General features: G+C 39.2%; 1 protein-coding gene across 3 annotated transcripts in view; it reads left to right on the forward strand.

Annotated features, from left to right (window-relative positions):
• The window catches only part of SRPK1 (SRSF protein kinase 1), a 64,468-nt gene extending 54,305 nt beyond the window's left edge, over nt 1–10,163 (forward strand). For all 3 annotated transcript variants that reach the window (XM_074332855.2, XM_019738815.3, XM_074332854.2), the window contains 3 exons: nt 2,812–2,881; nt 6,132–6,224; nt 7,691–10,163. In XM_074332855.2, coding sequence (XP_074188956.1) covers nt 2,812–2,881; nt 6,132–6,224; nt 7,691–7,875 — 348 coding nt within the window. In that variant the 3' untranslated portion in view covers nt 7,876–10,163. The remainder of the gene's footprint in view (nt 1–2,811; nt 2,882–6,131; nt 6,225–7,690) is intronic.
• Nucleotides 10,164–13,303: the final 3,140 nt, after the last annotated feature.

Below are 13,303 nucleotides of genomic sequence, written 5' to 3' on the forward strand. Positions count from 1 at the left end.
TTGGTTCCTGCCAAATTCCTGTTAGGTGAAGGAACCAAATGTTTCTTACTACAGATTTAGGCAGGTGGGGAGGGGGGTAAAAATAACTATTCTGAAGTGTTGCTTTTGATTTTGGCTCTGATCTATTTTCATATTTGGGAAACCCCTGAAAACTGTTTCATTCTGTACAGTTGAGCAGTTACTCAGACAGCTTTGCACCTCCTAAGATGTGAAGCTCAGTCATCAGTAGATTCATAAGTTACTGCTTTGTCCCAGGCGAGCAACAGTTCAGGTGGTCAGACTTAGTTGACATTAAATGATTTCCCACAAATAGCCTCATGTTAGGTTGTGTTATTAATATATTGTTTCCTGAAATGGCGTATACTCTTGTAATTGTGTGTTTATTTGCTTGTTTCTTTTCCACTAGGTTATAAGTGCTATGCTGGCAAGAATCATGTCTGTTATAATTGCTAAGTGTCTGGTTCAGGCCCTGGCACATTTTCAGTGGGTTTTTTCCATGCAGTTCTGATGCTAACTACTAGAGTTAATCACAAACTTCACAGGTTAAAGGCATAGTTTCCCACGAGGCTCCCCTCAATTCAGACACCATCCTCAAGCTCTGAGGTCCACAGGCCACCTGCACTTCTGACCAACTGGCTACAAATTGGGGGGTTCCACTGACCTTTCAGATTCAGCAGTTTGCTAGAATGACCCACAGAACTCAGGCTCATCATGAGCATAAATTGAAGTGAGTTGCAGGGCCCACCCTTGTCACTTGGAAATTCAGAGTTTAAAGGCTCCCTTTCAGGAAACAGGAACAAAGACCAAACAGATTCTTTATGATACAACAGTATTTAATAAATATTTGTGGACCATCAAATGAGTGAATTAAACAAGAAATATATTAAATTATCATTTCGATTAGTATTCCGTCAACTCTTGGAGAAAACTTAACAGAAAGGACAGACTAGAAACCTCTACCTGTTTTAGTCATCCATCCTGCATTTCTGAAAAACTTGGTCTTCCGAAGGTAATAGAGTTAAAATCATGTTGTTACTATGGCATGACTTTATAAATCATTTGTTATGGCGTATCAGTGGCTTTTACGATGAAGGACTGTCTGGAATAAAGTTTGGCATTAGGCACACAAGATGAAAGAACATTGGAATAAAATTTGCCTCCTTTTTTGCCATACTTTAAAATATGATTTTGAGGAATTTGATTTGAATTGATTGGCTGGAGAAAATAAGTGATAGATAGCACCAACTACAAAATGTATTGAGTTTATAGATGGCGTCTGATTTATCACATAGTGGGTAATAGGTTAATTGAGGACAGTACTGTAAGGTCCTGCTTGCTATTTAACACAGTATTTGCTATGTCAGGCTTAAGAAGTTAAGGCAAAAAAGGTAAAAGGAGGATTAACCTCTCCCCATTGGGACCAGATTACATGCAGGAATTTTTTTGACCATGAGATTAATACCATGAGAACTTGAGCCCCATTCCTTCTCCCCAAACTTTTCTCATTTTGCTGATAGACATAGGAATGTTGCTTTAAATTTGGCCATACTCAGAGAATAAAAATAAATCCTGGAATATCAGAAGTGCCTGGGGAGATGGAGCATCCTGCGTACAATGCAATGAATTGATAGAAAGATTGGGACCCTTTCTGAGAGGTAGGGATAAGTTGTGAGATTGTCTACACGATTTGTGAGAAACATTAGTGATTGAGACTACGAAGTTTAGAAGTACAGCTATAAAAAGGGAATGCTCTGTGAAGAACATTAAGAATTCATAAAGAATAGATGTTTTTTAAATGCTAATCATCCTGTGGATTTTGACAAATGTATGACATGTATCTACCATTATAGTGTCATAGAAAACAGTTTCACTGCCCTAAAAATCCTCTGTGCTCCCCCTATTCACCCCTCCCTCCCCTCAACCCCTGGCCACCACCAATCTTTTATCTCCACAGTGGGGCCTTTTCCAGAATGTCACATATTTGGAATCATAATCATGTAGCCTTTTAGGCTGGTTTGTTTCACTTTGTAATACTCATTTAAGGTTCCTCAGTGTTTTTTCCTGATCTGACAGTTCATGTCTTTTTAGCACTGAGTAATCCCATTGTCTGGATGCCCAGCACACTGGGTTTTATAACTGATTTGGCCTGTGTCTCTCCCCCTAATCCTGACTGGCGTGAGCAGGCTCTTTGGTCGTCAGTGTGAGACAAGCGTGGGCGTGGGCATCAAGAGGCCTGGGTCGGAGGATGGGCTTTGCCTTTCCATTTGGTCGGTTTTCTCATCTGTGCAGGAAGGGTGTTCACAAGGTGCTGTCTTCTTCATAGAGCTGCTAGTTTTCAGTTCTAATGTTGTGATCGTTTGGTTTGGGTTGGGTTGGGTTTTTTGGTGTTATCTTGTTTGTAAAATTGTAACTACTAGCAAGTACCCTATGTTCCAAAATATAGTTCTCCTGGAGAACTATATGTAACTAGGTGTAAGTATCTAAGTGAAAAAATTTAGAAAATTCAAGTTTTAGAAAATTTTCTGTATTTTTTAAAACTTTAATATCAGTATCTTTACTGAACTCCCACTGTGAGACTTTGAAAAATAATCCACATGTTGGTATTAACTGAGTTTTTGCAATTTTCCTATTCCGTTTTACTAAGATACAGATATGGAAAGAAAGCTCGGTAAGGGTAATCTTCGATATTTTTTTTTAATGATTACCTGCAGGTTTTTCCAAGAAAAATTACTTTCTATTGAGCCAAATAGCAATAAGCTTCCCAAAGGCTTTTTTTTTTCCTAATGCTTTCGTATGCTCTCTTTTTCTTAGGCCTTTGAACTGGCCACAGGTGACTATTTGTTTGAACCTCATTCAGGGGAAGAATACACTCGAGATGAAGGTAAGTCCCCTTCACAGGGTGTCTCATGGGAGTTACACTTCCCCGCATGTGGCTGACACCGTTTGTTAGTACCCAAGTGCCTTAGTCTTTTTAGTGTGCCAAGTATATGTAAATCCCAAAAAAGATAGAAATATAAGAAGTTTTATATTAGCTATTATATAATAGATATTAAAGAACTCTATATGAGGATTAGAGAAAAGGCCACAATTGGTTAAGCTAAAATTTGCATTCTTCCTTTCTATATAAATTAATGATTCATTCTTGACCCAGTTTGAATCTCCCTGTTCATCAGCTTGTTGCTTATTTATGCCTCCAACTTTATTTGGAAGTTAATAATTTTAATATACAAACACACTGCTTGAATGCAGAGATTGTGTCCTATTTATCTATATAAATTCTGCAACATTTAGCATTCTTTTTTCCCCTTTCTGAAAATGAAAGCCATGTTTTTTTCTTTTTAAATGATACTAACATTTAGAATTCCATTTTAAAATAAAATATTATTGATTTACATTTTGTGATAGCCCTTGAGAAAAGCCCAAGCAGTCAGTTGCTTCCTTTGAGAGGCTGTAAAAGCAGACAACTGAATGTGTGTGGGGGGGGGGGGGGGGGGGGGGGCTTCTATCATGGTGGCATCCGTATAATTAGATGAGATAATGTGAATGAAAAAATATTAAAGAAATGTTTTGCCTTCTTTATTGTACAATTCAGGCAGCTTTTGTTTTCAGGATTAATGGGGATTACTTTGGAAGAGCAGTAGCAGTGTGCCCTCCCAATGTGGAAAATGTGTCCTTTATTTTCTATGCTTTCCTCAGTTCTTTGGGAAGTCACATTCTGTGCTCTACAGAAACAAGAAAGCTCTATTTCTCAAACTGTGGTCCCCTGGGATATTAATAGGCAGTTTAGTAGGGTCTGCTGTTATTCCTAACATGTACTATTTAGAAAATGCTATGCTAACAAATTCCTATAGCCAAATACCTGTTTTAGTGGGTGTAGTTTGGACATGTTTTCTATACATAAGCTTCATGTAAGAATAGACTATAATTACTACCTCTGTAAATACTTCATTTTCCCTGTTCTCTGCTTGCTTTTTTTCTGGGTTATAAATTTTGGGCTATAGGTTTATATTGTTTTAGAAATGCAATATAGTGTGTGGTACAGAACACATATAGTAGCTAGAATTATATTGTGTAGGATCTTACGCTATCAAACCTGAAAATCAAAATGTATATGAAAAGTCCCAAGTAAGAGACAAGGGGGAGCCATCTATCCTAGACATTTGGATCCTAGTTTATTCCTTCCTGTACCAATCAATACTAACAGTCCTTACATGAAACCTCAAATTATTGCAGTTTGGCCCCTAAGAGCAGGAAAGAGCAAACCCCTGTCCCCTGGCTCTAGAGTATGCAGTTTGGTACAAGTCACAGTAAGACTGGGACTAAGTGGCATGTCCTCTGTCACTGTTGCTGTTCCACCGCCCTAACGCTTAGAATAATACTTGATCATTTTGCCTGTCAGAATATGTCAAGCCTATGATTAATGGATAGGCCAGAGATAGGTTGCTGGAATTAAATGTAAAATAACAATTTCAAGGGAAAAATTATTCCTTGATATAGGAAAAATATTAAAAGAACCAGTATTGCACTTGGAAATTTACAATAAGATAAACTATTGTCTCACAGTTACTTTATGCAAAGACATTTATTTGTAGGTCCTGCCTAAAATCGGTAGAAATTTCTTGGCAACCAAGTATTTGTTACCAGGCCATAAATTCACTCAAAACTGCCCAGAGGTGATAATGAATTCATGAATGTAAAGCCGTTTTAAATGACCAGTGAGTCCTTTACATGAGAAACAGATATGCCCTGAAACCTTCACAAAATCTCAAGATACATGGCTGTGTGCAGCATATTATTCCCCTAGAAGATACATTATTGGAAGTTTGTAAGTGATTCCTTTTGACAATGATGATTCTATAACTATAGGATTAAAGACATCTGTAAAGCTCTGGCGAGGAGCCATCACTTTTCAACCCTCTTCGTATTCTTAGTTTCTGTCACTACAAGGCGAAAAGGCAGTAGAGCTGCCTGTACGTGTGGGCGCTGGCTGGTCTCCAGCTCATTTCCTGCTGACAGACCACATACCTCCCTGTCAGTGTTCACGGCCCATATTCACGCTGTGACAGTTACAAGCCACTCCGTGACTTGGGCAGTTCAGTGGCCTGCAAGTAGTCAAGTAGCCATACTCTGAAATGTTTGTGCTAAGTTTTACTTTCAAAGTGTGACTTATTTTTTTTAAAAGAAACACACAGCTCTGGACTAGACATGATAAAATGTGGGTTTTCATTCGCATTCTACGTCCTGTTAGCTCTATAGCTTCAAGTAGGCCGTGTATTCTCTCCATTTTCTCATCTTTAAAATGGTGTATTAGTCCTTCGCCCATTTTGTAGGGTGATTGTGAAAATTCAAATAATCATATGTTAAGGCTTTAACCGTCCTGAGCATTTTTAGAAGCCCAGAGCACTATTATAAATAAATAACAGTTCTGGAATCTCTAAAGTGTACTGGTACATTTTTTTACCTTACCTGAAAAACCCACCTAAACTTAGCTATATAGACAGAACAGAAAGAAAGGTGTAGCTAAGCCTCCAAACTCCAGAATGGGACATGCCAGCTACTGTCAGGTGCCCAAGCACCTGAAATAACTCTTGACCTTCCCAATCTCCCCTTGAGTATCCTTGGTTTTATTTGTACTTACTTTTAAACAGCTAGTCCTTGAAAAAGCTATTCATAGAAAAACCTCTTTTACAGCTTGTCCTTGATCCTGTTCTTCTTACCCTTCTATTTTAGACCACATTGCGCACATTATAGAGCTGATAGGCAGAATTCCAAGACGCTTTGCCCTCAGTGGGAAATATTCACAGGACTTCTTCAATCGCAGAGGTAGTATTGTTAACGTGGGTTTTCATCTAGGCTCCAGGGACTCAACGTCAGGAAGCAGAGCATTCACACCAGGGTTGTTTTTACTTAGCACTCAAGTCCCATTGGAGTGGGCACCTGAGTTTTTTATGGTTTTCTGGATTCTCCAGTAGCTGGATAGAGTCCTCTTCTTCCCATTTAGGACAGAATGCAAGCCTGAAATGCTTGACAAAGGTGTGCATGCTGCTCTTTCTGCCAGTGCCGAGAACTACATTTGTTACTCCTGTTATGTGTGTCTTTTTTCCCCCTCTTGAAATGTTTGAAACATACAGATCACATTGCATTGATCATAGAACTTCTGGGAAAGGTGCCTCGCAAGCTCATTGTGGCAGGAAAATATTCCAAGGAATTTTTCACCAAAAAAGGTAAAATGATGTATTTGTTGTTCCCAGACATTAAGGGGGCAAAAATGTTGAACCATTAAGAGGTAAGTACAACAGGGTACATGTTCCCAGCACCTGCAGAAGGATAGTCCTACTCTGAATGCTGAGCTGTTACTTAGCAGAGGTGACATGACAGGTCAAGAGAGAAACTGGAGCCAGACCTTCTGGGTTCAAATCCCACATGCTCCACTAGTTGTGCGGCCAATGACATAACCTCAGTTTGCTGATTTCTAAATTGGGATAATAATAGTGTTTACTTCGTGTTAAATTAGTTACGATGGCAGATAGTTGGTTGATTACTCCTACACAGCACACTGGAAAAAGTACATTTTTGCTAGCATTTAGCCTAAGAACTGCCTCTATCAAAGGGCAAGTAGTTTAAGCTTAAGGGCAGAATTACATGTCACTCATCTTGTAGCCCATTGTCACCTAACACAGTCACTTAAACACGTCAGTCATGAATTAACTGTCTGCTTGGTAGTTTCATGAATTTATGTTATCACTTGTTAGTGAAGGAAACAAAGATAAGACTCCCACCTTAGATTTTTAAGTTGGTACTTTCTCTTCACAACCTGTACACTAGGGCTGAGAAAAATAATTTTTCCGCTAACACTGGCAGCAAGCATACTCAGAAACATTTCTCAATGTTCCTCCTCTGGGCAAGAAAATGGTGAAGGGTTTCATAAGCGTTTCCCTTGTGTACAAAGTCAGATGAATGGAATGCGTGTACCAAGTAGGTAATTAAATGGGCACTCACTGCCCACATAAGAGACTTCAAATAAAAGTTGCAAAGAAAAACATTTTAAAGCAGCATCTACTTAATAAGCCTCTGATAATTGACAGTCTTTTTAAAAAAATGTTACGTCAAAGAAGCAAAAAATAGATTGACATTCCAGAATAGTACAAAATGTGATGCAGCTGTATCTGAAAGCTGTATAAGGTTTATTTTTTTAGTTTTGTTGCTTTTATACATCTTTGACATGGTTTTAGCTATTTTTAAATTACTGCCCATTTTGAAGCAACATTTACTGGACTATAAAGCCAAAAAAAAAAAAAAGAGTACAAACAAATTGTTCTTGGTATGTGGTTATCAACTGCCTCTGGCCGCTGTATGAAACCGTGTTGAGTACATAGGCATTTATTTAATCATCTAATATTCATTTTAGTGAACACCTAGTTCCTGATAGGCCCTTCCAGTTTCACTGGAACTAAAATCCTGGAATGGTGGAGCAAACAAATTTTCTTAAATTTTTAAGTCTTCATGAAGAATGGATCCACTTCTTTCCAAGGAATGCATTAGAGGAGAGGTGCTTTGTGAATGGGGGATTAGATGCTGGTGGCAAAATATGATTCTTTATAGACTACATGGATTAGTTTCTGGATTTCCACAAAAGAATCGTGTCACTTGTCAGTGTTGGTCAGTTTCTTTTGTACTGTTTTTACCATAGGTGACCTGAAACACATCACGAAGCTGAAACCCTGGGGCCTTTTTGAGGTTCTAGTGGAGAAGTATGAGTGGTCTCAGGAAGAGGCAGCTGGCTTCACGGATTTCTTACTGCCCATGTTGGAGCTGGTCCCTGAGAAGAGAGCCACCGCTGCTGATTGTCTCCGGCACCCTTGGCTCAATTCCTAAGCCCCCCGCCCAGCCCAGCGCTGCAGCCGAGATCACTTGCTGACTCTCCACCCCTGCACCCCTCCTCTCCTAGAATTGCCCTCTTCCCTTTTCAGGGTGAAGCTCTTCCTTCAAGGGTTTCTAGTTTTTTGTTTGTTTTTTTGTGTGTGTGGTTTTTTTTTTTAATCCAACATGTTCATTTGGGTTTGCTTACTTGACCCTGTGGAGGTTCTCCCACAGCCATTGGGCATCCTAGGTGAATTCGGCCTTGATTGGGCTTTGCCAAAGACTAATGCACTAAAATGTGAAACAACCTCTCGCCCTGTACCCTTGTCTTTCTATTAGGACATTCTTTCAATTATAAGCAGCCTTTTTAAAAAGAGCTATGAAGACATATGAGCTCATCCTTTTATTCATTGACTCTAAGAGTCAAATTTTCTAGTGCATATCCTATTGCCAGCATAAGGATGAGAAGAGGGAAAAGGGTGTTAATTCTCTGGGCAGCAGAGACATTAAACTTGCTGTATCCAGGCTGCATCATCTTCCTGGATTGTTTCTGTTATTCTCTACATTATTTTTTCCTGTGACTTTTAAGCTACTATCTTTTTAAATGAGCTGTATAAACACCAAATTTGGGTACCATTTTATCACTGTTCAAAAGCACTGTCATATTTTCGTCCTTTAATAACTAAGATCCTTGAATCTCCAGTCTGATTTTTGGTGGAAACAAAAACAACCATTGACTAGTAATTTCTTCCGAACCACAGATGTTCTGTAATCAGTCCGATCCTGTGTGTCTTCTGTTACCCTAACAGCAGTTATTTTGATTGGCTGTTTGTTTTGTGTTTTGTTTTTTTCATCCCTGGCTGGCACTTTACTCATTGCACTTGAGTTTATTGCCCCGTAACTAAAGAATTCAGGATGTCTCTAGAAAGGTGGTCTGGATTTCAGAGATTTACCAGCTAAGAAGAAAATATCCTAGAGTTCTTGATTCTTTTCAAAACAGTCCCCTTTTATTTACAGCTTTTTCTTTACCTTGTCCAAAATTTAGCCTTGAAGCAGTTTCCCTCTGTGGCTATGCCTTTCTCATTTTCTCAGAGCCTTCAGGTCTTAAATGAAATCCCAGGATAAAAGAACCAAGGGGAGGGGTGGGATGGTACTTTTTTCATTGTTTATTTTGAGTATTTTGTTTTGGCTTTTTTTTTTTTTCGGTTGGTTGGTTTAAGATTAGACATTCTCTGCTGCTATTTCCTTGTATAATGTAAGTTTTTTAACTGCAATTTTGAGATGTACTTGAGGCTCTTTTTTTTTTTTTTTTTTTTTTATGAGAAAGGCTTTGTGCATCTTATTTTAGGATGGGCCTCTCCTAGACTTGCCCTACATTACATATTCCTCGGGTCATATTGAAAAGCAAAAGAGGGGCAGGATTGAGGTCACCACCGCTCGGTCAGCGTGGACCAAGAGGGCCTTGGGGATTACGGCATCCTCCAGAAGTGGCTACAGGACTGCTTTACAGAAAGCCAAGGAGGTGCGACTTGAGGCTCTGCTAGCAAAGCTACCAACGAGACTGCTGAGTAGCCAACTTTCTACACAGGAAATTGGAATCTGGATTTATCCACCAACAATGGCAAAGGGAAAAGTGGCGCAATTATGCAATCCATTTAACTCATAAACATATTATTATGGCCAGCCATTCATCGGATCCTTGATTGGGTAGTCCTGAAATCAGACATGTTCCTGTAGAAAGAATTTTAAGTGAGGCTGTCTATGCACGTATCAAGAATAAAGAGAATAGATTGTATCAAACGGCAGGGAAAATCCTTCAGCAGTTCTTATCCACTTTGGGTTTTCAGCGATATATACATCTAAAGCAATAGCAAACAAGAACTGAATTCTTCTCTTCACTGTAAAATCACAATTGTGGAATTCTGGTGATGATGTTAAAATGAAATAACCAAAACACAAATAGAAGGCCCCATTTTAACAACTGACATGAAATTTTAGTAAGAGAGAACCTATAACTTCATTTTGGAAATGTTTCCCCACCAAATAAGGGCTTTCCCCCCATCATTTAAGAAACCAGATGAATTAGAAGCTGTGGAAAGAGGCAGCTGTAGAATTTGATCTTCAAGTACCCCCACACCTTTGTTGAATTTAATCATAATTCTGTCAAATTGCCATGATCTCACTAAAGGATTTCTATTTGCTGTCAGTTAAAAATAAAACCCTGAATACATTTTTATTCTTTCTACTGGGTGCATCGTCTGTTTTCTTTGTCAATGCAATACAATAAATAATTTAATAACCTACATGTTTCCAGAAGAGTTGTGTTCATTTGTTGCCCAAGTTGGTCTGACCCAAACTTCAGCGTGGAGGAAAGGATTGGTTCAGTATACTTTTAGAACTCAAATATGCAATGAAACTGTACCACTTGCACATGTGCTATTGTATGGGGCTTGTAGCTGTGCTTCTGTCTTTAAATTAGGGTTGGAGGTGGGACTGGCAAAATACATTTTGGAAAATATTAAGAAAATTGTTATTTTCTACATCTGATAGCATTTTCCCAAAAATATTTGTGTATGTTTTTTCCCCTCAGATTATAATTGCAGTGTGTGCAAAATGCCAAAGATTTGTGTGAGCTCTTGAGGCAACTGGTATGATGAACACTACACAGGTTTTCATACACTTTTCTGATTCATTAAGGATAAATTCTTAGAAGTGGAATGGCTGGGCCAGAGAGTAAGCACATTTTTAAGGCTTTTAATAAATTTGCCTAACTTAATGTGGAGAGCAATTGGACTGTTTGGCTGTGACCAAGAGAATTCAATGGGCCAATTGCAATCACTCATTTTACTCCTAATAGCTAATTTGCCAAAAAAAAAAAGGGAGTATCTTGTTTTAATCTGTATACTGGGTGACTAGTGAAATTAGAAACTTGTTTCATGGGTTTTAGTACCCATTTAATTCTTTTTTAGTTACTTGACTGTGTTACCCAGCTTTCTTCTGGTGTGCTTCCCTGTTTGATGACTTGGTAAGAATTTGTTATAAAAGGTAATGCATTTTTGTCTTTTTCCATCACATAGTTTTCTAGTTTTTAAGTTGCCTTTCATTTTCATTTGTGATCTTTTTAAGTGTGACTCATAGAAAGTCATTCCCCACCCCGAACTACATAAGCTGTTCTAGTTCGTTTTAATTGCACCATACTTAAGACATGTAGTGTATTCATATTGTAGTGTTGACCAGAATGTAACCTGTTTAAAAAATAACAGAAAGTTAATTGGGATTCATCAAACCACTGTGTTCACCAGACTGACCAATCTAGGCAGTCTCTTCAAGCCTTGTGTTAAATGTATACTTAGAACTCCCAGGGTTTTGGAAAACTTAAATGCTGTCTTAGGAACGTTTACAGCTATCTCAAAAGAACCAGCAAACTGAGGTGGAGTTACAACCCCTTTAACTCTTCATTTGCCCTGAGTGTCCACAGGGAAACCATTTTGTTACTCCAGAACAGGCCCAGGTTACAAATGGATTTCATTGCTTCCCTTTCTTTTCTTTTTGAAGCCCATAGGGTCTTCCAGTTTGGCCTTAGGAGGAAAGTGATTTGCTCTTAGGCTACTGTATCATAGGAAATTAGTGATTTATTGATAATAGAATCTGAGCTTAGATTGGCTCCCAAAATAAGGCCTATGACACCAGAGAAGCTTGAGTAGTGCTTTGTGCCTTGCCCACGAATTTGGTGCCTTTGCTAACTGTAAGGCGTTGGGAAGCTCTTTCACAGTCTTCAAAACAGTATACAGAGATCGTACATGGACCTTGAAACCTACTGAAGAGGAATTGTGATTTTTGTCAAGTCTTTTTTTAAAAAGTTGAAATTTAAAAACTATGATAGACATTTGTCTTTTTAAGTCCTTACACAAATATTAATCCACACCAAGTCCTTGTGATATCAGAAATAAGTTTAGAAGACATAAAATTTGAGATCATGTTAAGTGTTTAGAAGTTTTAGGGCCAGCCCGGTGGCTCAGGAGGTTGGAGCCCTGTGCTCCTAACACCGAGGTCACTGGTTGGATTCCCACATAGGCCAGTGAGCTGTGCCTCTACAGCTAAGATTGTGAACAACAGCTCTCCCTGGAGCTGGGCTGCGGTGAGCAGTCAGAGTTCGCCACCGGCTGCCATGAGTGGCCGGCAGCCGCCAAGAGCTGCTGTGAGCAGACTACCGGCGCCTGACTCTCAGCCGGGAAGGGGAGGGGGGCGCAAGGCTCATGGGTCAGGGAGCTGTGTCCTACACAACTAGACAGAAACAATGGCTTGAACTGGAGTTGGTGGCAGGGGGAGGCAGAAGAAGGGGTGAAAAAAGTTTTAAAACGAATTAAGCAAGTTTACATTAGTGCCCAGTGCTACCGTGTTTCCCCGAAAATAAGACCTAGTCAGACATTCAGCTCTAATGCGTCTTTTGGAGCAAAAATTAATATAAGACCTGGTCTTATTTTACGATAAGTACTTATTTTACTTATCGTAAAATAAGACCAGGTCTTTATAATTAATATAATAACATAATACTGGGTCATAGTTAATTTTTGCTCCAAAAGATGCATGAGAGCTGATGGTCCGGCTAGGTTTTATTTTCGGGGACACTGTTACTGACCGCACCATTCCTTGTAAGGGGTGGGTTTTTAATACATAGATGATTAATTTGATTTTATATCCTCCCAAGTTCACTTTATATCATCTGTTGTCCTTACTTCACATCTAGCTTTGCCCATTTTAATACAGTAACAAGCCTTGCCCTTCTGATTGGCAGAACTGGATTGTGTTACGGAAGTGTAGCAGCTGCTTACAGTTTGAGTTGTGTTCTTAGAACTTGTGCCTCTAAGCGACTACATTGGTAGCTTTGGATTTACTAAATATAAAGGAAAGTATGGTCAGTGCTGGCAATTAGTGGACCCTGCTATAAATCCCTCGAGGTTAGATAGAAATGGGATGAGTTTTGAGGGCTAGGGCCCCTTTATCTTCAGCAACTGAATTTATTACAGAACAAACGTATCCATCAGCAGCACGTAAGGTTACTCGAATCTAATCTTTGTTCCAATAAAGCATTCTGGTGCACGCCCATTTCAGCAGAAAATTTAATTACGAATAACTGAAAACTTGTAAAAGGACCCCAGTGGTTCCCACCTCCTGGTATACACACACTTGTGTAGTCCCCTTGCCTTGAATGTGAGCTGGATTTGTGACTGTTCTAACAATTAGATGAAGGGAAACATGACTGGGTGTCACTGCTAAGATAGGGTTACAAAAGGGCTGTAGCTTCTGTCTGTGTCCCCTCTTACTCTAGGGAAGCAAGCTGCCAGGTGAATACACCTATGGAGAGGCCCGCAGCCAGCAAGGAACTCGGGCCCTCAGCATAACAACCTGTGAGAAACTGAATCCTACAGACAAATAGCTTGGA

This window comes from Rhinolophus sinicus, chromosome 2 (assembly GCF_057876585.1).
Source record: "Rhinolophus sinicus isolate RSI-liver-muscle chromosome 2, RSI-T2T, whole genome shotgun sequence".
In the NCBI taxonomy this organism is placed as follows: Eukaryota; Metazoa; Chordata; class Mammalia; order Chiroptera; family Rhinolophidae; genus Rhinolophus; species Rhinolophus sinicus.